This window comes from Chelon labrosus (assembly GCF_963514085.1).
Source record: "Chelon labrosus genome assembly, chromosome: 2".
Lineage (NCBI taxonomy): Eukaryota > Metazoa > Chordata > Actinopteri > Mugiliformes > Mugilidae > Chelon > Chelon labrosus.
In genome coordinates this window covers 10,047,303-10,074,991 of record NC_140338.1, presented here as the reverse complement: position 1 = coordinate 10,074,991, position 27,689 = coordinate 10,047,303, and the positions used below count along the sequence as shown (strand labels likewise).

Sequence of the window (27,689 nt, the reverse complement as noted above, 5' to 3'; positions counted from 1 at the left end):
TTGCCAGTATAATTTGGCTGCATGAATATCCACCCCCTTTAAAGGGACTGATCTGATCCAGGCTAGTGATCTTACAGTTAGTTAAATGGTGATGAGTTCAGGGAATGTGTCTCAGTGTCACAAGCAGCTGCAGCATAAGGACCACTGTATCTGCTGTCTCTGGACAATCAGTAGCCCTGATTCAAATAATTTGAAAGCATGAAAAAATAAATAAAAATGCCTGTGTGGTGTAAAATGTTGCATGCAGCGGCATCTGTCTGCCATCTAGTGTGTGTCAAGCTGTAACTGCAGGTAACCTCAGCCTGCCAGTGGTTAGTAGTACCAGTAAAATGACCAAACCAATGGTGTTGGCTGTTTTTGTGACACCTGTGACACGTGTGGAAAATAAAATTAGTCACCTGCTTTAGTTCCTGACAATAGCTGGAAAAGTACACGTGTACCGGTTACAGCTTTGTTGTACTTGGAGGAGGTCCAATGCCCACCCAGAAGACAAGTGGTTACAGAAAATGAATGAATAATTCCAGCTTTGATTTGATAGATAGATAGATAGATAGATAGATAGATAGATAGATAGATAGATAGATAGACAGATAGATAGATAGATAGATAGATAGATAGATAGATAGAGTAGTATCAGCAATGACTACAGTCCAGTTGTTTCCTCACAGGGAGGCGTTGTATAGTCTTATGGCCTGAGGGACAAACGACCTCCTCAACCTGTCCATGGAGCAGGACAGAGACAGCAGCCTGTCACTGAACAAGCTTCTTTTCCTGACTATGGTGTCGTGTAGAGGGTGGTGGACATTGTTCATGATGGTCCTTGCATCTGCCACCGATGTCAGGGACTCCATCTCTGCTCCTACCACAGAGTACACCTTCTGTGTCAGCTTATCCAGCCGTGAGCTGTCCTTGTCCTTAGTGCTGCCTCCCCAGCACACCACAGCGTAGAAGAGGGCGCTGGCAACGATAGTCTGCTAGAACATGTCCAGCAGCTTCCGGCAGATATTTAACAACCTTAATTTCCTGAGGAAATGGAGACGGCTCTGGCCTTTTTTGTACACTGACTTAGCCGACCAGTTCATTGTCAATGACGTGTCATGTTAATGTTTTATGCTACTCTTGTGTCTTTTGAATGATGTGTGATTGGTCGTAGAATAAGAGGAAGTTGTGTTTTATAGATCCTGCTTGGAGATTATTATTATCTTTACAAGCATCTTAAATGTAAACAGGCGGTAACTGCCACTAGTCTGTAGGCTGGTGAGGGACAACATTGAGATCAGTCCGCTTATGTCCCTGCTGCTTTTCTCTGAAGGCCCAGATGGGGGCGATGTGGTCTGAGATGTAAGTGATGCACAAAAAAAAAAAAAAAAAAAAGGCCGGCCTTGCATTTTCCAAAGTGTCCCACCTCCACATTTCCCTCACATTCCCAGCCCTGTCTTCACGTCCTGTCCAACGTCCCACCATAGTGTCCCGGTCAAAGCCCTGGGACGGTCCACAAACCTCAATTTTAACATGTCATCCATATTTCTGGTGGTCTGCAAAATGTTGGCTGTGATAATGCTTCTACGATGCAGCTGTACAGGGGATTATTTCACCATCAGATTCTTAATTTAACCCGTTTGAATGACCATTTACAAGATATAAATGCTCGCAAAAACTTAAACAGAGACATAAAATAATATAGTAAGGTTTTCAAAGCGGGTAAGAGGAGAAATTGGAGACCAAAAGTCCACGAAAACATAAAGAACACTTTAATGCCCTCTACGTTTCAGCTCATAAATCTAAATTGGACGGTGGACGCTTCTCTCTGTTCCTGACTCTTGGGACTTCCTGGCGGCAGCATGCTAGGGCTGGCGGCTAACAATGCAAATTTTAGTTACTGATTAACCACTTTTTGTAACTTTTGAATAATTATTTTCATGTTTTAGTAGTTTATACATGCATAAAGGGTTTGCATCAGGAGCAGCAGACTTCTGTTAACCATTAACTCGCTTTTATTTCAAACTGGACCTCTCTGTTGATTTATTCTACTGCCTCGCGTCCTTGCCACGTGTCATGACAGAAGTTATTAAAGATGCCAGTGACAGACAGTAAACTGCAGTGCGGTGTCTCTTACAGAGAGTTGTCTGCCTTTTTTTTTTTTTACATGAAATATGACTTACATGGTTAATATATTATCAGAATCAGTAAAACGTTCCCAGCCAGTGATATTTGCATAAATATTGACACAAGATAATGAAAGTCATTTATTGCAAACTCAGGCAAATTAAATGACACGAACTACTCGTGAACCGTCCTGTTTTCCCACTAACAGACAAAAAAGGGTCATGCAAATTACTTCCAGAAGGTAGATCAGTTACACAAAGGCAGTCTGAAGTGAAGCGAACCTGGATCCTACAGGACATAACTGTTAGTCTTTAAGGGCCACTCCACTTGCTTTTAGCTCTGATAGCTTTGGACAGACCACTCCATCCACACAGTCCACCGCAGACTTCCCATGGAGCTTTGCAGTAACACCATTGTGGTAGGCGCGAGCAGAAGATAAGCACACACCGGTTAACTCCCCGTCCAGTATAAATAAAAGGTGGATGTGCAGGCAGGAGCCGTGATAGAGCCCAGGGGACTAGGACGGAAGAGTTAGGCAGGACTGACCAGGCCAGATGATGGGAAAACGGGTGGAATCAGAGAGAAGGAAACGAGGCCAGGAAACGACCACTACAGTGCATGCTTTTCATTTCAATGTGCGCGCGTGACACACAACTGCACTGCAGAACCACCACACGGATCATTTCCACCGCGTGGTGTTGCGCTCGGTGTCGATTCACACACTGAGTTTATGCAAAGGGCCAAGAAAAGGAAGAGGAAGGGGGGAAGGGTAGGGTGGAGGACATAACAACGGACATAACCTCTCATCCTACAGCACGTACGTTACCATGACAAGATGTCACCGGGGGGGGGGAAATTAAAGCAGAGAAGAGAACAAGTGAGAAAAGACCTTTCTCTTTGTGCCACTTCAATCCTAAAGGTGTTCAGCTGGGGAGAGGCATGCAGACCTCTGTGCACACCGAGCTTATGGAGGGAGTTGTTGAAAACTTCATCTCGAAAGCACGTTTAAGCAGCAGAATGGTTCCATGCATGTGGAACTTTTAATCTCAATTAGTTAGGGGGGGGGGAAGTGGGGGAGTTAGTGGGATATGGTTTGGATGGCAGGCAACTGATTGGTTTATTTATTTGTGTGTAGGTGAACAGTGGAGAGCAGCAGTGCAGGGGTGGGGTGGGGTGGTTCAGCCCAAATTGCAGTCATCTCCCTCCAGTTCCTCTGCCTCTATCTGGGGCGTGTACTGCCGTTAGGAAAAAAAAAAAAAAAAAAACTCCCAGTTCTGCAACTCCTGCAGCTCCAACGAGGCCGTTTGGATTTTCAGTCAAGGGACACGCTTCATCATTATCTGTCAGCACAGGGCAGCTCTCACCCTCTCTCTCTCTCTCTGTGTCCCTCCCTCAGACACCCCCACAGTCTCTCTCTCCCTCTCTTTCTGTGTCCGTCTCTCCTCAACAAGCCCAGCATCTCCTTTCTCTTCTTGTCACAAGGCAATCATGTCCTCAAACGGCGCCGACGGGGACCTGCTGCGGATCCCTCTGGGGCTCATCAACAGCGAGGGGAAGTATCTGACCGCGGAGACCTTCGGCTTCAAGATCAACGCCTCGGCCAGCAGCCTGAAGAAGAAGCAGACCTGGACCCTGGAGCAGACCGGGGAGGACGGCAGCGTCGTCTTCCTCCTCTCCCACCTGGGCCGCTACCTCGCCACGGACAAAGACGGCAACGTTACCGCGGACAGCGAGACGCGCGGCCGGGACTGCCGCTTCGTCATCACCGCGCACGAGGACGGGCGGTGGTCGCTGCAGTCCGAGCCGCACGGCCGGTACCTCGGCGGCAGCCAGGACCGGATCACCTGCTTTGCGCAGGCGTCCTCGCCGGCGGAGAGATGGAGCGTGCACCTGGCCGTCCACCCGCAGGTCAACATCTACAGCTTTGCGCGCAAACGCTTCGCCCACCTGAGCGCGCGCGAGGAGCGGCAGGAGGTGTCCATAGACCGGGACGTCCCCTGGGGCGTCGACTCTCTCGTGACGCTGGTCTACCGCGATCAGCGCTACCACCTGGAGACCTCCGACAACCGCTTCCTCCGCAATGACGGCACCCTGTCCGCCAAAACGGACAAGGACACCGGGTACATGCTGGAGTTCCTCTCCGGGAAAGTGGCGTTCCGCGACTGCAACGGCCGCTACCTGGCGCCCGCGGGCCCCAGCGGCACGATGAAGTCTGGGAAGAGCGGGAAGGTCGGGAAGGATGAGCTGTTCGGCCTGGACCGCAGCCACGCTCAGGTTGTGCTGACTGCAGGCAACGAGAGAAATGTCTCCACGAGGCAAGGTGAGGCTCTGCAGCTCCACAGAGCCAGGGGCAGAGAGATGGGGGAGTCACATTTCATATCACACTGATGAAATCACTGCATAACTAAACACACACCAGATCCAGCTGTTGCATGATATTAACGTGCATGTCAGTGGGGGTAGAGCAGAATTAGAGACCCCTGTTACTTCATTTTCTCCACACCATGTGTTTTTCATTATCATGCTCTCACTTTCTCCCCCTCCTCCCTCCCTCCCTCCCTCCCTCCCTCCTTTTTGGGCCAGTCCCTGTCTAGCTTAACATTTTTCTGCAGTAATTCTACCCCTGCATTGTGGTTGCCGGCCCAGGGTCAGCCTCGGCCTCGGCCTGGGCCTGTACAGTTATCCGTCATTCTTTATCTCAGAATAGACGGAGAGAATGAGGACGGATTCAGCTTTGGAGACAAAAGGCGACTAAAATGGAGGAGGCACGGTGGAAAAAAGGGGGCACAGAGAGCGAGGTGTGACTCAGGCGGCGGTCCGGCTCGGTGTGGATCTTCACGCCACACGCATTCTCTTTGTCTCTCGGTCTAAGCCGGGCTCGGTGGTGCCGTGCGAACGGGACCGATCATTAACAGTAGTTTATCCGTGAAGTCAATATGCATTAATGTGTTCTGGAGTAATGTGTGTGAGTTAGAGAGAGAGAGAGCATTCCAGGGGTGATGGCTTGTGTAAGAAGGGAGATAATGTTTGTTTGGATGAGGTCAGCGCAGGGCAGTCAGTGGCTCGTTCTTGTGACCCGAAACTGTGACCGTAATTGCAAGACGGAGAGACTCGAATGTCTCTGTTTTTAAAGGACTACCAGTGCTTCTGCATCTAGCAGCTGGTAATAATATCCTCAGCATGCCCGTGCACAAGCACATTCTTATCCACCAGCTCAGCTGTAAAAGAATATGTTGTTGTTTCAGTCTCTTAATGAGGAGCAAGAGGTTTTATCTGAACTTGCCCAAAAACGCCAAGGTATAGGGCAACTGTGGAGTTTCTTGAAGACGTTTCATCCAAGTAGCTTCTTCTGGTGCTTTGCGCGCCAGAAGAAGCTACTAGGAGGAGATGGGGTTTAAGTAGGAACATCTGTGTGTGCTACCCATCCGAAACTTTCTTGACCAGATGGAGGAGACTGTTTGAACCTGTCCTCTTTCTCCAGTGTATGGTACTCCAATCGTCAGTCAGAGGCTCCAGTGCCAAGTCGTAAACTTGGACTAATGGATATATCAGCGGTTGCGTGTCGTGATGAACCTGTGGATTGTTTTCACTCGGCTCTGCGGTTGTTTTAGAGCTTTAGCTCTTTAGCTTGATTGCACAGCCCACAACGTTACAGTTTAGTCTCGCAGCTCTCATCATCAGGCCAGAGTTTTAAGCAAGAAGATAGAATAACACACTGTACATTGTATCCTCAACACTAAATGGCCGGTGGTAAACGTATTGCGGCATTAAGCAAAATGAGACGGTGAGGAAAGGAAATGTCAGTTGACCACAAACATGCAGATGTGGCTATCAACAGTTAAATGTCCATGACCCATAAAGTCATAATACTTTGTGGCAGCTCCGTCCTGTGCTCCCAAATGGTCAAAAAGCTTCTAATAGTCAACTGGTTCAGGAGTGTTTTTACAAAATGTCTCCACAGCTAAAAATAAATAAATAAAAATGAGGCCAGAGCAGAAGTGTTAAAAAACGTAGTTCCTCTTATGTCCGCTTGAGGCTTTCTTCAGTAGTTGTTAGAAGGAATACAGTCTTGGCAGGCAACCTGAGCAACTGTTTGGGTCCCCATGAAAAAAAAATAAATAAAAATCAATGTAATCAGAACCATAAAGCTGCCAAGATGTCTACAGCCAGAGCCGCCCACACTGAGCTTCAGAACCAGTCTTCAAGAAACCGATTTGTGACGTGACAAGCGATTCACCCAAAGTCAATGGTTCTCACATACTGGAACTGAGGCCTGTTCTTTTTACTGCATGGGCATAATGACATCCTCATGCATAACATTATGACCACCTTCCTAATATTGTGTAGGTCTCCTTTGTGCCTCCAAAACAGTTGAGACTCATCAGAGAATGGACATTGGTCTTCTGAAGGTGTCCTGTGGTGTCTGGCAGCAGAATGTTGTCAGTGGGAGGCCTTTGGGTCCTATGGGTTGAGGGGAGGGGCCTCTGTGGATCATCCCACAGATACTTAATCAGTTTGGCATCTAGTGAATTTGGAGGTCAGGTCAACACCTTGTGCTGGTTTTCATGTTTTTTTAGTTGTTCCTAAAGCGTTTTTGTGTGTGTTCCTGAAGGGGATGGCTGCTGAACATCAAGGGGTGTCATTGTTATGGGGTGGGGGTGCCTGGTCTGGTCTAGGTGGGTGGTACATGTCTACGTAACAGCCACATGAATGAATGCCAGGTCCAAAAGTTTCCCAGCAGAACACTGAATTGTCACCAGATGGTCAATGTTATTCACTTCTCCTGTCAGTGGTTTGAATGTTATGGCTTGATTTTGTTAGATCATGTTTGTTTTTGAGCCTAAATCTTGGGGATGAACATTTCTTCACAGTATCCCCATTAGATAAGAATGCATTACAATTACTAGATGCGTTGCCGTTCTGAGTGATCAGTCTAGTACAATCGTTTAGGACTGACTCATCAATCCAATACCATGTCGCCCCATTCAGGATGGGACATCCCCTGCATGGGTGCACAAATTTGTGTTGGCCGCACTTTTGACAGTTGGGCACAGAGAGTTTAGGACGTCCTGTCACTTTAAGAGTCTGTCCCTGCTGGGAACATCATGAATTAGAGGGTAGAGAAGTTTCAGACCTCCAGGGACAAATGAAATCTGACAGCAGGCTGCCCCACTTTTCCAGGCATGGACCTGTCGGCCAATCAGGACGAGGAAGGGGACCAGGAAGTCTTCCAGTTGGAGATGAGCCGTGAGGACAGGAAGTGTGCCTTCCGAACTGCTGCCGGAAAATACTGGACGCTGACAGCAAGCGGAGGACTGCAGTGCACCGCCTCCACCAAGTACCCAACACACACACACACACACACCACATGACGTTGTGTATCACACACTTTCGTTCATACGTAACCATCCTTCACAGTCTGTTGACTGAGCTCTGTTTTGTGTGGGCGCGTTTCAGGTCTGCCAACAGTTACTTTGAACTGGAGTGGCGTGACGGCCGTGTGTGCGTTCGTGCAGCCAACGGCAAGTATGTGATCGCTAAGAAGAACGGGCAGCTGGCTGCTACCATTGACAATGCAGGTCAGTCATGAGGAGCAAGAATGCAAAGTAACGAACTCTCTCAGTAATGCAAACAGTAGCTTATGTGTTCTTTTTTAGTGTGCTGTAGGATTAATTAATTCAAATTTTGGGAAAAAGAGTCGGTACTTCCTGATTACGGTGCACCTTTCCACCCATTTCCCAAAAGAATTAGGAAATTTAGTTAACCACAGCATCTTTGAATTATTAGTCTACTACCTTCAAGATGCTTTTGAGAAACAAGGTCCACATCAGTTTGAGGCAACCCTAACCGGCCTGTCTCTTCAGGGGAGGCTGAGCAGTTCCTGATGAAGCTGATCAACCGCCCACTCATCGTCCTCCGTGGCGAGCACGGCTACATTGGGGCTCGCAAAGCCGGAATGCCGACCCTGGACTCCAACCGAGCATCATACGATGTTTTCCAGCTGGAGTTCCACAGCGGTGCTTACGCCCTCAAAGGTGAGCATGTATTACCTGGCTGTACATGTGCCGTGTATGTGTGTGTGTGTGTGTGTGTGTGCGTGTGTGCGTCGGGCTTCATTAAGTGTGTTGTTTGTCCAGACTCTCAGGGGAAGTACTGGTGCGTTGGAGACGACGCATCGGTCGTGTGCGGCGGCTCTTCGCCCGTCCAGTTCCTGCTCCAGTTCTGCGACCTCAACAAGATGGCCATCCGTGCTCTGGGAGGGAAGTACCTGAAAGGAGACCACGCCGGAGGGCTAAAGGCCTGCGCAGACTCCCTGGACAGCGCCACCCTTTGGGAATACTGAGAAAGCACAGTCGGACACAATGCTTCAAACTATTGATAGATACTGTAGGTAGCTGTTATTTTTTTTTCTTTGTTTTGTTTTTGTTTTTTTGCATATGTGCGCGTGCATGTGTGTGTAGTTGTGAAGTTGTCTGGATGGATGTGTGGTGGAAGCTGAAGCTGATAAACTGGAAGTCGTGGCACCAAAGCACTACAGGTGTTTAATTTTTTTTTACTTTCATTATCTCTTCTTACTGGGCTTTTTCCTGGAGTTTTGGATTTTCAGTCACTTGCTGTTTCAATGAATGTGTTATCGTGTGGTCAGTTGCACATTACTTGTTTCACTTCCAGTCAACTTTAACACAAGCTGTACCTGCCGAACGTGGGGACAGTCGCTGTTATTAGTCGTGCCTATCTGTGCTGTATACCGGTGTAACGAACATGTAGACATGTCATAACTCATAACTTAACGATATCTAACCTTCTCCGCTGGCTCGAACTCTGCTTTCGTCTCCTCTTCTCCTTCATACTATAATGCATAATGCACTCAGATAAAGGGACGCTACTGATTTACACGCTTCTGCTGTAAATAATGCTTTCTTTGTCTCTTGATGGAAACACTGTAACCATAGAAATACAGAAAAGGCTTAAGCTGGCAGATCAAACTTTTTTCCTGGCCTGTGCACTTAACAGTTTTCCTTCATCGGTTGTCAGTGTGCAGACAAAATCTCCTCAGAGATGCATCTTCAGTCCGTGGCCAAAGGTTTTCCTTCAACTATAGATCCACTTAGTTCCCTCTGTCTCCTGAGATGAGTGATGTGTTTTAATCATATTCCAAGAGGAAACTCAATGGAGGCGACTGAGAGGAGCTCTTAAATGAGTGAAGTAGCCTTCTCAGCTGAGCGAAAAGGAGGTGTTGGATAAGGCCTAATGAGCACACAGGGCATACTTGAATGCACATAAGTACATACGTAGATGCTGCTGTCATGAATAAATTAATTCCATTTGCGACGCGACAGCACAACAACAATAAAGTGTCCATTTGAACCAAGTTAAAAGCACATGTTTGTGGTGATGAATTGTCTGCCTTAGACTGGTTGCTGCTGGAGTGTAAACAAAATGGTGGAGTCGTGTTTCTGGCCATCATCGTGGCTGTGCCTTCCATGGAGCATTCAGTCTTTTCTCCGTCATGCTCTTACATTTGAACTGATCTGAGATAAAACACCAATAAAGTTTTCCCTCTTAACAGTGAACCTTCTCCTTATTTTTTTTTTGTTCAGTGTGTTTTACTTGTCCAGGTTATCACAGTTTTCTTTTTGAGCTATTTTGTTGCAAAGAAGAACAGTTTTAGGCATGCTAGCAGCATAGGTCTATGGTTGCTGGTGTCAGTTTGGAGGATCTATATGCATCAAGAAAATCCGATAGATGGACTAAATATGTCAGTTAGAGGGTTTTTATCGAGCTAGGCTGGCTAAAAAATTGACTCAGTCTTCACGGGGAGATATTTAGATCAGTGTATATCCATATAGTGGGAGTGACTGGGGCACCGAAACGCAGCCTCTAAATAACGCATTATCTGCCGCAAAACTCGTTCATTTCACCAATATTTTGTTATCGTACACTAGTGCTATTCCCCATTGAGTCCAGAGTTACCTGTTATCATCATCCGGGGTCTGTAGATTGACCTACAGACCCCGGATGATGTCTTCTGACCTGGATGATGTCATCTCTGAGCGCCGCGCGCACCCGCAACGCGTCCATAACCTCAGAATCGGAAAAATATTCTGCCATGTTGCAAAAAACTAGCAGCCCGTTACATAGGTTTGGCTTCTAGAGCTTATTTCCCAAATGTTGACATCTTAAAAGGGTTGGAATTTCTATATAACTTGCATGATTAAATCATACCTTAACATTATGGCTAATTAAGGTTAAGGTGGGTGTCCTGCGTCAGGAATTAAATTGAATTGGAGTCAATTGTGCTCATGTTGACACTGTGTGCATGCTAGCATGCTAATGTTAGCATGTAACTCAAAGTATAGCATCACAAGTTGCTATTAGGGGTTGTAAAGACTAGTCAACTGGTCAGTTTGTCAACTGCACTACTGTGCCATGACGCTTTAAGCATCATGTCGACTCTGTTCACTGATCACGTGACAATAACAACATGGACGCCTCCTAGAAGACAGGTGAGGAGACTCCTGGGTCATTGCAGCAAACTAGCAGCGGTTCATCAACTGTGTGGAAAAACTTCACTAAAGATGAAGCCCATTCTAATGTGACATGCAAAATATGTAGGTCAGTCCTGAAATACAACAAAAGTACAACTGCAATGCACACTCATCTGAAAAGGCATCTGGTAACGCTAGCAGAGGAACGGTCCAAATCCTTTCCACAGAAGTCAACAACTTCACCAAACGCCCTCTGGTAAAAGAGAGAAGGAGGCTGCACATCAACTATTTGCTGTTGAATTGAATTTTTTAAGTCATAAGACTTTCAGTTGCAGTACAGTGAGATGGCTTCGGAGAAATGCTGCATTTTTTGAGGCCGGCTACACTATCCCATCCTTCAAGTACTATTAAATGCTATTGATGGTGCTGAGTTGCTGCCTGTTCTTATACAGGCTATACATATCCGCAGCACACAGTATGTAGCACATGAGCTGTCAGTTCTCAGCGTATGTATTCAGGTCAAGAATCCAGATTTCAGGGTTGCACTTTTTCTTTATCATTGACGTCATCAGAAACCAGTCCTATAAAAAAAATAAAAATAAAAACAAGAAAAACTCTCTGTCGTGCAAATCATATGATTATCTTGCATAGAGGGATAAAACTCACAAATAGCTGACCTTTTATACTGTATGCTGTTAAACCAAAACAACTAGTTAATTGTTGCACACCAGTGAGCCACGCTGTTGCGCCAGGTCACATGTTCCTTCACTCTTAGCCTGAATTGAATGTGGGTGGCTGCCCATTATCTCTTCAGTTTAGAGATTTTGGGCACTCTAATGTGGCAACCATCGAGATCCAACAAGAAAATTCACTGTCATGGTTTTGCAAATGCTGCTATGTGTGGGAGAAGGAAAAAAAAAAAAAGAGCTTGCATCATGGCCCCTTGAGATTTCACCGAGCCAAAACTGTAGAAGAAACAGGAATGCGAGGTGGAGAGGGAGGTAACCTACTCTACTTACTCCGTCCTTCTGCAGAGGAAACTCAAGTATCTCAGCTCAACTCTCCCCACAACAAAATGAGTTTATGCAAAACTAACTTCACATGCGTATTTGGGCTCAGATGCACACAAGGACGAATAAGCGAACACCCTTCATTTTCCGCCGTAGGATCACTCCACGTTGCCATGGTAACAAGTGATAGCAGGGCTTGAAGAGGATGCATTTTCAGGAATATAACAGACACACATAGATCAATAACTCAAATAAGCCTTGCAATGCTCAGAGTGATTTGTGGGCGCTTAAGTATGCTGAAATAACAGAAAGAAGACTTGGTAAATAAAAACCTGAAGATAAGCACAGACATGTGATAGTCCCCAAATGAATTGGAGTGTCCACTGTGCTCATATTAATTCAATAGTCCCTGCCCTTTTTTTTTTTTTAAGCGTCTAAAAGAGAAAACACATGTCCGGCTTGAGCCAAAAACTGCCTGCCAGAAAATATGGCACCGGAGTGGAAGAGAGAATAAATGAAAGAGACAAAAGCAGGAAATGAAAGAAGAGAAAGAGAGGATGTGCAACAAAAAAAAGGCTTTTATATTGAAGAGGCATGGATGTGACAAAGACAGACTATCAATGTCCTGAGTAACAGCGGAGGATTTTCTTACCTGGGCCTGCAAGGGTTTTATTTTATTCCTTTTTGTGTGTGATGTGTGTCCGTTTTCTCACTCTCCGGCTTAATATGCCGTTCCCTGTCTCCCCTTAAGATGTTCTTCTTTTCTCATCCCTTCAATTCTGTTTGAGATTTTTTCTCCCTTTCATTTTTGGATTCCACTGCAGGCCAGTCCAAATACTTGGACCTACAGTAGCACAGCATAGTCAGGATGTGAGAGAAACTGGTTTTCATTCATACATTGCATTACACTGTAGGTAGGGCATCCAGTGGCAATGCCTTGAGAATATGAAATGTTATGCCGCTAGCATGGCCGTGAAATAACATTGACCATCTTGTAACAATACAATGTTCTGCTGGGAAACTTTTGGACCTGGCATTCATTCATGTGGATGTTACTTAGACATGTAGCACCCACCTAGACCAGACCAGGGACCCCCACCCCATAGCAATGACACTCGTTGATGGCAGCAGCCATCCCCAGCAGGATGCAGCCTGACACAGGCACACACACAAAAACGCTTAAGGAACAACTAAAAAAAAAACATGAAGAACAGCACAAGGTGTTGACCTGGCCTCCAAATTCACTAGATCCCAAACTGATCAAGTATCTGTGGGATGATCCACAGAGGCCCCACCCCTCAACCCATAGGACCCAAAGGCCCCCACAACCAACATCCTGTTGCCAGACAGCACAGGACACCCTCAGAAGGCCCATGTCCATTCTCTGATGAGTCACAACTGTTTTGGAGGCACAAGGGAGACCTGCACAATATTAGGAAGGTGGTCATAATGTTATGCCTGATCAGTGTACTTTGACATCAGGTATAGTTAGCAGATGGTCGACCCACAAGTCATAATCAAAATGTCAAATGTCTGTGGACATTATTTCCTTTTAGTGTGTTTTTTTTTTTAATGTGTGAATGATTGCCACATGTGTCAGTGTATGTGTGTACAGTAACTGAAATGTGCAAACACGAGACGCTGACTGCTGGTTTCTGGGCGACAGCCTCCTGTCCAGTGATTATGAAAAGTCAAGATAGTGCCATCACTAGTTAGGAGAGCTTATACGTAAAGCATTTTAACATGCACACGGCTTTGAGGATCTTTAGGCTTTTGTAGGGATTTGACCCTTTTTTTCTAATGTTTATGTTAGGCAGAGAGGAATTATACTTTGGTTTGTGTATTTTGATTGGATTATCTTGATAATGTTTCTTTAGATAAATTTGTCTGTGTTATTTTGTCTGTATATTGTCATAATGTTATGCCAGATAGGTGTATCTTATATTTCTAACAGCAGTAATTTTCCAGTGGATTCTGCATTTGAACTACATCAGACTGTTGACCTGTTTTAAGGTATCTGCTGCTGCCATCTGCTGTAGATCATGTGTAGGTGATTTAAAACTGGTTTCACTTGGTGCACTATGTAGCCAAAAGTATACGGACACATCTGTTTTTATTGAGTTCATCTATTCCTAGGTAATCTATTTCTGCAATGAGTTTGGGGAACGCCTTTTAACACAGCATCATCGTGCACGTAACTAACTTTGTAAATTAACAGTGCAACGTGCAGCCATGTCTTATCATATCAGGACTCTACTTCACTAAAGTTCTTGTGTATCATTGGAAGCTGCATTGATTAATCATTACCTACTGGCAAACTTATAAATAAAAAACATTTGCGCTGTAAAAATTGTCCCCAGCTCTGCCATGAACATTTAACAGGTTTGCACTGAAGGACGCCAAAACACTGCAGGCACTGAAAGAGCTGTCGCAGTTGGTGGCTCAATGAGTTTTGTCGATAGGTTCGGTCTGTTTAATGTGTTCCTGTCTTATTTGCTCCCCTCATATTATTACACATACTGAATACTGACCTTCTTCAAGGGCAGAGATAAGAAAAAGAACAAACTAACGCACGCACACACAACTGAATGCGCATGTTGACAAATTATCATAGCATGTATTTGCCCAGCGATAGCCACGTCTAGCCACACAGTGTAAGTCAGCATGAGTCGCACACACAGTTTTGAAATTTCTAAAACCTCACCTTTAGCTTTGATTACAGCACACATTCACTGTGGCATTGTTTCTGCAATGTCACAAGATTTATTTCCATCCAGTGTTGCATTCATTTTTCACCAAGATCTTGTATTGATGATGGGAGAGTCTGACCACTGCACAAAGCCTTCTCCAGCACATCACAAAGATTCTCAATGGGGTTAAGGTCTAGACTCTGTGGTGGCCAATCCATGTGTGAAAATGATGTCTCATGCTCCCTGAACCACTCTTTCACAATCTGAGCCCCATGAATCCTGGCATTGTCATCTTGGAATATGCCCGCGAACATCAGGGAAGAAAAAAAATCCATTGATGGAACAACCTGGTCATTCGGTATATTCAGATAGTCAGCTGACCTCATTCAATGTTGCTGAACCTAGACCTGAGCAACTGCAACAACCCCAGATCATAGCACTGCCCCCACAGGCTTGTACAGTAGACACTAGGCATGATGGGTGCATCACTTCATCTGCCTCTCTTCTTACCCTGATGCCCCCATCACTCTGGAACAGGGTAAATCTGGACTCATCAGACCACATGACCTTCTTCCATTGCTCCAGAGTCCAGTCTTTATGCTCCCTAGCAAATTGAAGCCTATTTTTTCCAGTTAGCCTCACTGATTAGTGGTTTTCTTAAGGCTACACAGCTGTTCAGTCCCAATCCCTTCAGTTCACTTCACATTGTACGTGTGGAAATGCTCCTACTTTCACTATTAAACATAGCCCTGAGTTCTACTGTTGTTTTTCTTCGCCAATCACGATCAATCAGAATCTTTTTCCGACCACATTTCCTCCTTGAAGACGATGGTTCCTCACGATCCTTCCAGTTTTTAATAACACGTTGGACAGTTCTTAACCCAGTTTTAGTAGTTTCTTCAATCTCCTTAGATGTTTTCTCTGCTTGATGCATGCCAATGAGTTGACCCTTCTCAAATAGACTAACATCTTTACCACGACCACAGGATGTGTCTTTCAACATGGTTGTTTAAGAAATGAGAAGCTACTCATTGCATCAGTTGGGCTTAAATAACTTGTTGCCAGCTGAAAGATAATCACCCATGCAGTAATTATCCAATAGGAGGCTCGTACCTGTTTGCTTAGTTAAATCCAGGTGGCGACTTTTTTGTTTGCCAGACAGTGTATTACCCTGAGTGCTCCTTTAAAATCACTCCTGTTTCCCATCTGATGTGCTATCAGTCTGTTTGACTTCATCACGTTTTTAACTGCTTCTGAAGAAGTCCTATCAGTCTGTTTGACTTCATCACGTCTTTAACCGCTTCTCAAGAAGTTCTCCAGAGCGTGTTCCACTCAGCCGGTCATATCCCCGCCGTCCGATTATCCAGAAGAAGATGTAATCTGAATCTCAACTTCAATCTCAGCGTTTCCAGTAACGCCGTGCTGCGTTTTCAAGCGGATGACGACACATCACGGGAAGTGGGTGTTCATATCAAACAGCAGATCTTCGCAGGAGGACCATCGTTAAAGAGAAGCCTTCCATGACTCACACCTGGTGTAAATACGAGCGCACGTGTGTGCTTCTCGCCCGTGTGTGCATGAATGACCCTCCCTTTACGACAAGCCACACTCCGGGCTGCCAGTTCCTAGGAACACAATAACAAAACCATGTGGGGACGATGAAGCGAGAGTAAAACCGATAAGGCAAATGAGCCAAATGAAGAAAAACAAAGCCATGGCCTACCGAGTGTAATGCGTGGCATCTCAGGTCACCTGTGTGATGGAGACTGGTGGTGGTTGAAAAAAAACTATGCACTCTCATTTGCCCCTTTATTAGGTACATGAAACGCATTCTTACACAAGAGTCCTGCACGAAAGCTAAGCTGTGAAGATTGTGGTATTGAGTTTTCATTTTGGAGGCTGTGGTTTGCAGCACTATTGTATTGTGTTGTTTCTATTATTCTGACAACCCTGTTTAAGTCAGTGAGCTAGGCTGAAAAGTCATGAAGCTAAGATTTAGTGCAGGACTGTTGTATTAGGATGCATTTGTTTTCACTGGTGTATAGGGTACACTTTAATACTTCCACTCATCGTTATGGTCATGTAGTTTTACTTAATACAGGCATGTTTGTGCGTATCAGCATTGCTGTGCACTGTTCTAATTCTGTCTTACTGATGAGATCTGCAGCAAAATTACAATTTAAATTGCATAATACAAAGAATGCAATGAAAAGCTCAACTGCTAAGTGATAGTATAGAGGGGCAGCGGAGCTCATTCTCCAACAGACTGGTCCAGCTGCATGACTACTTTCATACCCTGCTCTATCCAGCTGTACGACAACTCACCTTTCTGCAACAGATAACTCCATGCTTTTAATGTTAATGCACATTATTCATTCATTCATTCATCTTCTGTAACCACTTGTCCTGTGAAGGGTTGCAGGGGGTGCTGGAGCCTATCCCAGCTGTCATCGGGCAAGAGGCGGGGTACAGGACAGGTCTCCAGTCTATCACAGGGTTAACACAGAGAGACAGACAACCATTCACATTCACACTCACATCTACAGCCAATTCAGAATCACCAATGAACCTAACAAGCATGTCTTTGGACGGTGGGAGGAAGCTGGAGTACCCGGAGAGAACCCACGCAGACACAGGGAGAACATGCAAACTCCACACAGAAAGGCCCCAGTCGGGACATGGATTCATGGGCCATCCATAGATGCTAACCACCACACCACCGTGCTGCCCTAATGCACATTATTGCACCGTATCAATCCTTCCCATGTATATAATAATATATTTACTTCCGTCTGTATTTCGTGCACATTTGTTCATATGCAAATTTTGCAAAATTTTTGCTTATAGTGTTTTTATTTTATTTTACTAGATTTTAACTTGTGGTGTTTTTTATGTGCAACTAAGCTGCTGTGATCAAGCAATCCCCCTTGTGGATGAATAAACTCTGTCTAAGTCTAAGAGTCCCTTTCTAGTCTATTAGTTGTGTGTAGGAGGCTACATGAAATCTGAAATGCGTTTGCTTTTGTCTATTTGACAAACAACATGACCTTTGAGGGCGATTATCAGCCAATCTCCAGCACATTCATAAACTATGGTGCGGAAATGGTTTATTTGAGGTTCCTGGGAAGGCTGCTTGACTCGTGGTGCAAACAAGAGCACATGTTTGTGGTCGATCTAATTTGGGCCCTGACAGGTTATTGTTGAGTTAAGAAAATAAATAAATAAGAGACTTTCATGAATCACTTGTGTTTCCAGTTCCTGTTCCGTTGTGCAGGCGGTGTATTTTTAATCGTGCTGAAAATCACGCGCTGGACAGAGGAGGAGGAGGAGGAGGTGGTGGAGGTGGAGGTGGGGGCTGGTGGGTGCAGTCGCCTATAAAAGAGCTGCCCGTGGAGGAGAGGGTGGCACGGGACTCCCTCCGCCTTCAGAAGTCACACACCCTCCAACACAGCATGTCTCAGTCGGGGCGTCCCAACACCATCCGGCTGGTGTTCCTCGGGGCAGCGGGGGTCGGGAAGAGCGCGCTCATCCACCGTTTCCTCCGCGACCGCTTCGAGCACAAGTACACGCGCACAGTCGAGGAGCTCCACGTGCTGGAGTACGACACAGCGGGGTCCGGGAAGATGCACCTGGAGATTTTAGACACGAGCGGGAGCTACTCGTTCCCGGCCATGCGGGAGCTCTGCATCCGTCACAGCGACGCCTTCGCGCTGGTGTACGCCGTGGACGACGCCGCGTCCTTCGAGGAGGTGCGCAGGCTCCGGGACGAGATCCTGGAGCTGCGGGGCGGCAAGAGCGCGCCCATCACGGTGGTCGGCAGCAAGGCGGACCTGACCGAGGCGGAGGGTCGCGTGCTGCCGGCGGGGGAGGCCATGGTCACGGTGGAGGGGGAGTGGGACGCGAACTTCGTGGAGGCGTCCGCGCGCACAGGTGGCAACACGGTGGGGGTGTTCCGCGCGCTGCTGCAGCAGGTGAACCTGCCGCACCAGCTGAGCCCCGCGGTGCTGAGGCGCAGAGACACGATACCGAGAGCGGCTGTCAAGAAGAGACCCCAGCTGAAGAAGCACAACAGCTGCGTCCTGTCGTAGAAAGGACTCTCTCTGTCTCTGGAGGACTCTGCAGCTGGACTGCTCAGGTGTTGCTGGTCATCACAGTCCCCCCCCACCTGCTGTCCAGAGGTGGAAAGGTCCCAAAGAACTGGAACTTTACTGTCATGGAAACACGAAAGGGTTTTCATAGTTATAATAGTGTAAGGGTAGCTACAGGATGCACTTTATTGTCTATATGTGAACGATTCACATCGTTTGAAATGTAGCCTACATTTTTTTTATGGCATGTAAATAAAATAACTTTATTGATTTGTGTTTGCTGTTTCATTTCTTTTAAACCCCTGCGGTTAGTTTTCCACATTTTACACACACAAAAAAAAATGGAACTATGCACACAGAACTGCTCATCTGAGTCCAAAGCTCCACTGTTTCTCTCTCATATTATTCAAAGTCACATGGAGCACGTCTCTGAACACAGATTACGTAGAAACACTGGCCTTCAAAGTGCATTACCCTGATTGCCACTGAATCTAACTCATATTGCAGCTGTATACTCGTTTGTAAGAACACCTAAATCATGTGTCGGAACATAAAGAAGCTCTTAAGTGACTTAGACAGGTGTTAGGTGGCTATCTTTTTGTGTCAGTGCACTGATTTTCATTTTTTTATTTTTTTTTTTGTGATTACAAAGGTAAAGTTTTACCTTTACCACCGAGTTCCACAACATACTATGTGAAATATGTAACATCTGTTTTGCACGTGCATGTAAATGCTACTTAAGAACAAAAAAAAACTAAGAAAAAACATTTAACCAAAATGAGAAATGTATTTTAACATGTATGCATTTGAATAACCAGGTCTCACAAAGCTAAAACATAAACAGGAGACACTGTGCAGAACCTGCATCTCTTCACATAAGGGGACAGGTTGGAGGGAGTCTCCACCTCCAAGTTCCTGCTGGTGCAGATCTCTGAAGACCTCTGCCGGTCAGCCAGCACCTCTGCAGCGGTGAAAAAGGCCAAGCACTGACTACACTAGTCACACTAGGCTGCAATGGAGTCCTTTGGTAAATATGAGCAAAGGCAGAAGGTCACGGTGTCCTTCTACCGTGCCACTACAGAGACAGGCTGTGGTGTGGCCGTTTGGTCGCCGACAAAAAGAAGCTGCAGAGGGTGGCATAAAAAGGCAGCTAAATCTATCGGCTGACCTCTGCCTTTACTAGAGGACACCTGATGGGCAAATGTGGGTTGTCAAATCTAAAACTTGCTCCGCAGTCCTAGTGCAATGTACACTGCCTGGCCAAAAAAAAAGGCACCTGGATTTAACTAGTATACTTTAACTAATTACTAATACGTACGAGCCTCCTATTGGATAATTACTGCATGGGTGATTATCTTCCAGCTGGCAACAAGTTATTTAACCCCAACTGATGCAATGAATAGCTTCTCATTTCTTAAACAACCATGTTGAAACCCACATCCTGTGGTCGTGGTAAAGATGTTAGTCTGCAACACTGGATGGAAATGAATCGGGTGACATTGCAGAAGCTTATCGAAACAATGCCACAGAGAATGTGTGCTGTAATCAAAGCTAAAGGTGGTCCAATGAAATATTAAGAATTTTTTTAGCCAGGCAATGTGTTTGCAACTCTACCTGTTGATGTCCTTGTTATATCTTGGTTTCCTGAAGTTCTTGAAGCCTTAATGAATCTCACTTTTTGAGTTACTCATCAGGCGTAGGATTTTAGGATTAAAATCTGCAAAGAATTCCAATTCGCCATGCTTCAGTTGGATCCCCAGCTTCGTGCTGGTTGGTCCCCTTCCTGCCACAGGATATTTCTGCCTCCTTCACATTAAAATTCAAGTGTTTAAGTCGTTGCCAGTGATCCTTTAAATAAATCCATGCAGCCTGTGAGCCTATTTAATCATTCAACCTTAGCCCTTGTCTGCGGATGCATGGAGGGAATATTTAGATCAGTCAGAGCTTCATAAAAATAGCTCTTCTCTTTGCATAAAGCTGCATCACGCTGTCATGGACGGCGAACACACTCAGAGACACAGACGCCTATTGTATATCAGCTGGAACAAAGGGGACAATCAAAACCACTAATGTCGTCGTGCGTGCTCTCTTCAGGCTACGTAATTGCCTCTTATCCTTTACTTATCCCTCTATTCTGCTCCTGAACAGCACTCTTCATTGATACACAAAAGAGGAGCTGTGCTTGAAGACAAGACGAGGCTCCTGGTGATGGAGGATGCTGTTGCTGATTACACATTTAAAATATCTGGAGGGGCAATCTGTGCTGTACTTCACCACATGGAGACTTGAACATCAGGTTCAAGTGATTCTATTTTCCATTTGCATGTGTACAGAATAAAAGCACAACCGCACTGTTGCATTGTTATTTTTTTTTTCAGTCTTTAAAGTTGGATTGTTTTTTTGTTTTGTTTTTTTTAAAAAAACAACACTTTATGCAAACTGATCACACTTTAAGATACCTTTGGTGTGAGCATATCAGTCTGTTAAAGCCATGGCTGTAGTTCCTTTGAGCAAAGCACCTAACCCCCAAAACGTCTCCTGCTGCACAGGTCGCTGCCCTCTGCACCAAGTTTGCTCCTTGTGTTACCAATGAATGGCTGTAATGCAGAAAACAAACTGTGCTGATCAGTAAAGTCTTATGGTGAACATGCAAGTAACATTAAATAAGGAAGTAGAATAATAACTGTAAACAACACAGGCACTAAAAATGACACGTAGATATTGGGAGGCAAATACTAAAACCTATACGTTCCTTATAGGTGACAACGATCTGACTCCGTTTGAACAAATTAGCATTCGTTGTGGTTACCTCTGATGTTTGGCAGTCTGTAACGTGAGCCTGAAGGGGGAACAGCAAACTCTGGGAACAGACAGGTGTGCACAGTCAGGACAGGCAAACTGAGGGGTGGTTGACCTATGAGAAGTTTGATTTTTGAGAACAGCAAACAACCAGAACACATCTTACATCTTGTGTTTGAGTGGCTTCCATCAGGCTACAGACTGCGCTGTCCGCGATGCAGGAGTCAAAGGAGGAGGGGTCACTTTGGTCCCCACAGCAGTCCAGCTCCTGACAACCACTTGTGTTTTTTTGTTTTTTTTTTGCACTTCTCCTATCTCGTTTGTCTGTTGCTTTGTTGTTGCTTTTTTGCCATCTGTCATGTGTATTTTGTTGCTCTCTGTACCTTTTTAAATTGCCCTTCTGGGATAAATAAAGTGCGTGAACGGAATTGAATCGAACTGAATCGAACTGAAAACTAAACAACAGTTTGGGGGCCTGTGAAAAAAAGGGAAAGGGGGCCCTAAGGCTAAATTTTGACCATAAACCATTTCCCCCCAATGGTTTTAACACTGTTTTGGACAATGCAGATTAGTCTGTTTTTAATATTTCACAGGAACATACCAAATCAGAAGATCATGGAAAAAGACACCAATGATAATGATAGGTGATAATGTATAGTACTGGTAAACAAGGCTACTAATACAAACCATAATGGCAACTGATTCAGAGTCGGAAGCAGTGGGTGCCAAGTTGTCTGCAAGGCAGGAAGTTATGGATAATCACAGTGGAAACACTGCAGGGGTGTGAAATGCTGCCCCTTACTGATGAGAAAACAAACTGCCATCTTAAGCTTCAAAAATTGCATTCAAAAGTGTACAATGCAGATGCAAAAACATCCATGCAGTACATTTAATTTAAACTATTTTCTATACAGTGGCTGAAGGTTTTATCTGAAAAACAGCTATCAAAGACAGTATGAAAACACAATTGCATCAAAAATAAATAAAAAAATAATAAAAAACAGTAGAGTAAAACTATTAAAAAAAAAATAATCACACAAGTAAAAATGTTTTAAAATTCAGAAAATGTACTGTCACTGTTTACCACTAATAACCAGTGAACTACTGACGATGGTTAACTTTCACTTCTGCGGCAGAAGTTCTGCCTACTTTTAAGTTGTACTAGAATAAAATGTTTAATCTGGAACTATTAATAAACTTTAACTATTAATAAAGTACGTCGACTATTTTACACTTTGCTGGTGAGATTTCAAACATTAAATGACTATGAAATCCACCGACCCGTAGCGCACATACAGTACTCGTGTTCAAAAACTGTTTACTGGCATTTTAAATCCCACTACGACTACATTTCCCGTGAGCACGTCAACAAAATCGATTCCTCCAATCACCGCGCGGAGCGTGAGCTACTCGTTCGGCGATTGGCTGTTTTTGCACTGATCTTCCCAGGGTGCTTTGCGGCAACGCCTCGGAATTCAAATCGAGCGGACCAATCAGAGAGCGCCGTTTCGACTGAAGGCAGCATTTTAAACTTGTACTGGGACTGTTGTCAAAAGGCAGAACGGGGTAACGCTGCAGCCACCGAGGGACGAGACTAGCGACTAATTTCATGTCTACCTCAGGGTTTTTTTTTAAATTTTGACATCCTCATGCACTGAATTTTATATTGTTGAGTCAAATGCTTAGATAACGTTCGCGTACAGAGGTTGTTAACGTTAGTTTTGATTTAAATTCAGACGTGTATGGGAGTAAGCTAGTCTCCAAGGTTTGACTAACGTCGGTTGAGGTAGGGTGAACAATAGTTTGACCCTTTGAAGCTGTTGCCGAGTTTTTTTTACACGCATTTCTTGCTTTTTTAAACACGGCGAGGAGCACTTTAGTCCAAAATGAGTGCTGGCATTGCGAAACCGGCGAACCCGCCAGCGCACGTCGACCCGAAGTCGGCACCTCTCAAAGAGATCCCGGACATTTTGGTTGACCCACGCACCATGAGAAAGTACACGAGGGGAAGATTCCTCGGGAAAGGTGGCTTCGCCAAGTGCTACGAAATCACCGACGTGGAGACGAAGCAGGTTTTCGCCGGCAAAATCGTGCCCAAATCCCTGATCCTCAAGCAGCACCAGAGGGAGAAGATGACCTCGGAGATCGCCATTCACAAAAGTCTCCACCACGCCAACATCGTGGGCTTCCACGGGTTCTTCGAGGACGACGATTTTGTCTTTGTCGTCCTGGAAATCTGCAGGAGAAGGGTGAGTGTACAGAGGAGGAATGTGTCCCGTTCCCCACACGATCCTGACGGGCGACGGTTAGCTGCTCGGTCTCTTCCGTTGTCCATGTGTAGGGGAAGCTTAAATTGGCAGAAAAGCAAAGGGACTTTTGAACGTGATTAAAGTAATGCTAAAAATATGAGCCAGGCAGTGTACAAAAACCTTTGTATTGATTTTTTTTGTTTTCTTTTTTCAGTGCCATGGTAATCTCTTAAAAAAATATTTGCTCTGGACTAAGTGTCCCCTCCCTCCAGTAATATTTGAATCAAGATAGGTCTCCTCTCTAGTGCCTGCTTCACTGACTGCCACTATCAGAATCTTTCACCCTTAAATCAATAAGTTTATTTAAATCTCTTTAATAATATTCCTACTAATAAAAACCTTCCTCTTTATTTTTTTATTTTTTCCCTATTTCAGTCTCTTCTGGAGCTGCACAAGCGTCGTAAGGCTGTCACCGAGCCCGAGGCCCGCTACTACATGAGCCACCTGCTGAAGGGCGTCCACTACCTGCACAACAACAAAGTCATCCACAGAGACCTGAAGCTGGGCAACATCTTCCTCAACGACGACATGGAAGTCAAGATAGGTAAATGTGACGGGAGGCTTGACTTGTCGTAACGGAGCAGGGGGGGGTAGTAAATGTCAGAGCTCGACATACAAACAAACCTGTTGGTTTAGTGTCAGAGGATATGAGTCACTTTAGTCCTCACATCAGCAGTGTGTGGTACGTCCTGGATGCCTTTGGAGAATGCCTCGTCGGGACTAAACACATATTTAAATCTAGACTTTATTTAAACTCAAATAAATTGAGGTGTGAGTGTCATTTACAGTATATCCAGCCTAGATGAGTAAAGATAAATAGTTTGATTAAATAAAATTCATGACGAATACCAAACCCCTGGAGGTTGGATGAAGTCAGCTTATTTGTAAATGTGCAGAGAACTGGCACATCGGATGCGCTGCTTTACAAACACTCATCCCGTCTTTCTTCTCTAGGGGACTTTGGCCTCGCCACTAAGATCGAGTTCGATGGCGAGCGGAAGAAGACCCTGTGCGGCACGCCCAACTACATTGCGCCTGAAGTGCTCTGTAAGAAAGGCCACAGCTACGAAGTGGACGTCTGGTCACTCGGGTGTATATTGTAAGTGTGAGGACGCGAGTCGCACCTGGAAGAAGCCCCGTCACGTCCCGTGTGATTCAGCTCAGTCACTGTCTGTGTGTCTCTCTCGACAGGTACACGCTGTTGGTGGGTAAGCCTCCATTCGAGACCTCCTGTCTGAAGGACACCTATAACCGCATCAAGAAAAACAGCTACACCATCCCCTGGGTACGTTAGTAGAAACAATAGTGTGTATGTTTAGTTTTCTAAATATCCCGTTTAGAAGCCCATGCACTTCTCTCCTAACCTGAATTCATAACTCTTGTCTGCAGAACATCAGCCCCGTCGCAGCCTCTCTCATCAAGAGGATGCTGTCACCTGATCCCTCCCAGAGGCCGACTATTGCCGACCTGCAGGGGGACGAGTTTTTCACATCGGGCTACATCCCCGTACGTCTGCCCACGACCTGCCTCACGGTGCCGCCGCGCTTCTCCATCGCCCCCTCCACGGCTACGGAGCTCAGCCAGAGACGCCCCCTCACCGCTATAAACAACAAGGGTAATTATCTCAGCGGTGCCTCATTATGACTCGCCAAATAAACCTGTAGATGCCTGGAGAACACCAGATATGAGTGTTGATGATTTGGGTTTCTCTTTTTAGCTGGATCAGAGAGGGCAGATGGGAAGGACGAGCCTGGACAAAGGTGAGTTGCGCGTCTGGAGTTTTGCGAAAAGCCAATGCGAGACACTGGTTTCGATGAGTATTAATAAATGTTTGCGTGTTCTGTGTGTAGGGAGGCTGAACCGTCAGAGTGCCACCTGAAAGACCTGCTCCAGCAGCTCAACAGCATCATTGCAGCCAAACCCTCTGAGAAGCCCGTCATCCGCCAAGGTGAGTGCACCTACTTTTCAGAGAGGCTTTGATGGTCTTTAAGCTTTCGTCGGCACTGCTTATAAATATTATGTCGTCTTTTTGTATTTGCAGAGGAGGCAGAGGATCCTGCATGTATCCCCATCTTCTGGATCAGCAAATGGGTGGACTACTCTGATAAATATGGACTGGGTAAGGGTCGCACTCTACGTCAATTTTTAAAAGTGATATCCGCAAGTACCGGGGGAAAAAAAATCTACATCTACCCATTTGTGAAAAGAGGATTGAGGGAGGAGTTTGAGTTGGTTGCAGTCTGTAACCTCACCACTAGACCCTGTAAATGTATCATTTGTACATTTAGTTTGATCCAAATACACCAGTTTAGCTCCTATTATTTAAGTAGGTTTTACAGTTAGGTGAGGATAAAGAATATGAACAAATATCAGATAAAAAAAATGACGAGAATTGTGACGAGGTAGTTTAGAAATAGTGCTGCCATTACACCTCTTGTCCACCAGAGAGCGCTGTTAATTTTCTCCTCCTGGTTTTGGGAAAAGACAAAAAACTTAAACATGATTTTCAAATGTCTATTCCAGGCTACCAGCTCTGTGATAACAGCGTGGGCGTTCTGTTCAACGATTATACCCGACTGATCATGTACACCGACGGAGACAGTCTGCAGTACATCGACAAGACGGCGACCGAGTCCTACCTGAGCGTGCGCTCTTTCCCTTCTGCCCTCACCAAGAAGGTCAGGAGTTAAACCTCATCTTTGACCATCACTTGTTGTTGTTCAGGTTGATTTGGGATGCTTCTTAACACTTGTACATGTTGTGGTACTAAGTGTTGTGTTTCTTTTTCCCTCCCCCACATGTAGATCACATTGCTCAAATACTTCCGCAACTACATGAGCGAACACCTGCTGAAGGCCGGAGCCAACATGGCTCGCCGGGATGGCGATGAGCTGGCACGACTGCCCTACCTCTCCCTCTGGTTCAGAACGAAGAGCGCCATCGTCCTGCACCTCACCAACGGCACCGTTCAGATCAACTTCTTCCAGGTTAGACGTGTGCCACATCACCATCTATCTTTAAACTCCCTCACAGTCGCTGTTACTGTTTGCTTTTTCCACCGTTTAACACCAACACATCTTTAACTTCTCTTTTTCTTCTCAACCCCTCCCTGCCAGGACCATACCAAGCTGATCCTGTGCCCGCTGATGGGCGCGGTCACCTACATCGACGAGAAGCGAGAGTTCCGCACCTACAAGCTTTCTCTGCTCGACGAGTTCGGCTGCAGCAAGGAGCTGCTCAGCCGCATTCGTTACGCCAAGCTCATGGTGGAGAAACTAATGGACAGCAAGTCTTCCACCGCGGCTGCACATTAGAGCGGCTTTTCCTCTTCTTCCTGTCGGCCAGTCTCTGTCAGGACGGGACAGACCTTTAAATCCTCGTTATTTTATTGAAGGGCTGCAGCTTAATTCTTTTTTTTAAACCACCATGAAAATAAGTCTTCTCTATTTTGTACACAAATGTTCAACTTCAGTCACCCAGACACTGATTTTTATCTTCCTGCTGTTGATACAAGCTCACTCCAACTCTATTTCTCTTAAACTTTCCGATGACGACAACTTTTGACATGATAGCAGCTGGCTGGATCACTGACAGCACACAGGGTCAACCATGTTTGTTCAATTGAAAGTAAAGGAGAGGTTCCCCTTTGTTCAGACAAATTATCTTCACGTTGTTCCTCAGAGATCGTCTCTGCTTCTCGTTTTGTTCACGTATCTGTTTTCCTTTTAAACCTGAAGCTGAGTGGACGGAGTGTGAGTGTGTGTGTGTGTGGTGGGGTTTGAGACTCGGGCAGGCTGTGTGTGTGGACGGATGAGAGCGTCTCTGGTCTGCTTTCTCTCGTGCGTCTGTTTTAACTGTCCTGTATGTGGAGAAATGGACCATGTTAATACGTCTTCATCATGTACATTCTTCCTGTAGTTACTTTTTACTCTTCTCTCTTTTTTTAAATGTCTATTTTAGATGTTGTTTTCAACAAGATGTACAGACTTGTACGTACTGCTGAATATGCTTACATGTTGTAAAGATGGATTAATTTTACCCAAGTTTAAATAAAGATTCTCTTGGACACAGAAAATGACTGAGTTCATGTTTCAGACGAGTTGACCGCTACATGAAATGCTTGTATTTCCTGCCCGCACACAGAAACAGGACTGGGAGTTCCTTATCCCAGAGGAAACTGTTTAGCAAAAGCAAAAGA

The 27,689-nt window shown here is 45.4% G+C and overlaps 3 protein-coding genes across 3 annotated transcripts; all 3 read left to right on the top strand.

Moving 5' to 3' along the window:
* Window positions 1-3,449: 3,449 nt before the first annotated feature.
* LOC311508676 (fascin-like) lies at window positions 3,450-10,244 on the top strand. Its single transcript, XM_084573579.1, has 5 exons — window positions 3,450-4,426; window positions 7,288-7,444; window positions 7,564-7,685; window positions 7,971-8,141; window positions 8,244-10,244. The coding sequence occupies exons 1-5, from the start codon at window positions 3,595-3,597 to the stop codon at window positions 8,447-8,449; spliced, it is 1,488 nt and encodes a 495-aa protein (XP_084429705.1). The 5' UTR covers window positions 3,450-3,594; the 3' UTR covers window positions 8,450-10,244.
* A 7,503-nt stretch (window positions 10,245-17,747) lies between these two features.
* On the top strand, window positions 17,748-18,722 carry rasd3 (RASD family member 3; the record flags this gene model as incomplete). Its single annotated transcript, XM_084555193.1, has 1 exon — window positions 17,748-18,722. One exon carries the CDS (start codon window positions 17,748-17,750, stop codon window positions 18,381-18,383), a length of 636 nt encoding a protein of 211 aa, XP_084411319.1. The 3' UTR covers window positions 18,384-18,722.
* A 3,939-nt stretch (window positions 18,723-22,661) lies between these two features.
* Window positions 22,662-27,641, top strand: plk1 (polo-like kinase 1). The gene is made up of 11 exons (XM_084555956.1): window positions 22,662-23,431; window positions 23,867-24,035; window positions 24,446-24,590; window positions 24,683-24,776; window positions 24,881-25,106; window positions 25,209-25,251; window positions 25,342-25,439; window positions 25,533-25,610; window positions 26,015-26,169; window positions 26,296-26,478; window positions 26,608-27,641. The coding sequence occupies exons 1-11, from the start codon at window positions 23,069-23,071 to the stop codon at window positions 26,803-26,805; spliced, it is 1,752 nt and encodes a 583-aa protein (XP_084412082.1). The 5' UTR covers window positions 22,662-23,068; the 3' UTR covers window positions 26,806-27,641.
* The last annotated feature ends 48 nt before the right edge of the window (window positions 27,642-27,689 follow it).

Bases quoted from the DNA above. Each gene is read 5' to 3' on its own strand.
- LOC311508676 (XM_084573579.1), top strand. From the start codon at position 3,595: ATGTCCTCAAACGGCGCCGACGGGGACCTGCTGCGGATCCCTCTGGGG. The intron at 4,427-7,287 runs GTGAGGCTCTGC...CCACTTTTCCAG, and splicing joins AAATGTCTCCACGAGGCAAG to GCATGGACCTGTCGGCCAAT. The intron at 7,686-7,970 runs GTCAGTCATGAG...CTGTCTCTTCAG, and splicing joins TGCTACCATTGACAATGCAG to GGGAGGCTGAGCAGTTCCTG.
- plk1 (XM_084555956.1), top strand. From the start codon at position 23,069: ATGAGTGCTGGCATTGCGAAACCGGCGAACCCGCCAGCGCACGTCGAC. The intron at 24,777-24,880 runs GTACGTTAGTAG...TCTTGTCTGCAG, and splicing joins ACAGCTACACCATCCCCTGG to AACATCAGCCCCGTCGCAGC. The intron at 26,479-26,607 runs GTTAGACGTGTG...CCTCCCTGCCAG, and splicing joins TTCAGATCAACTTCTTCCAG to GACCATACCAAGCTGATCCT.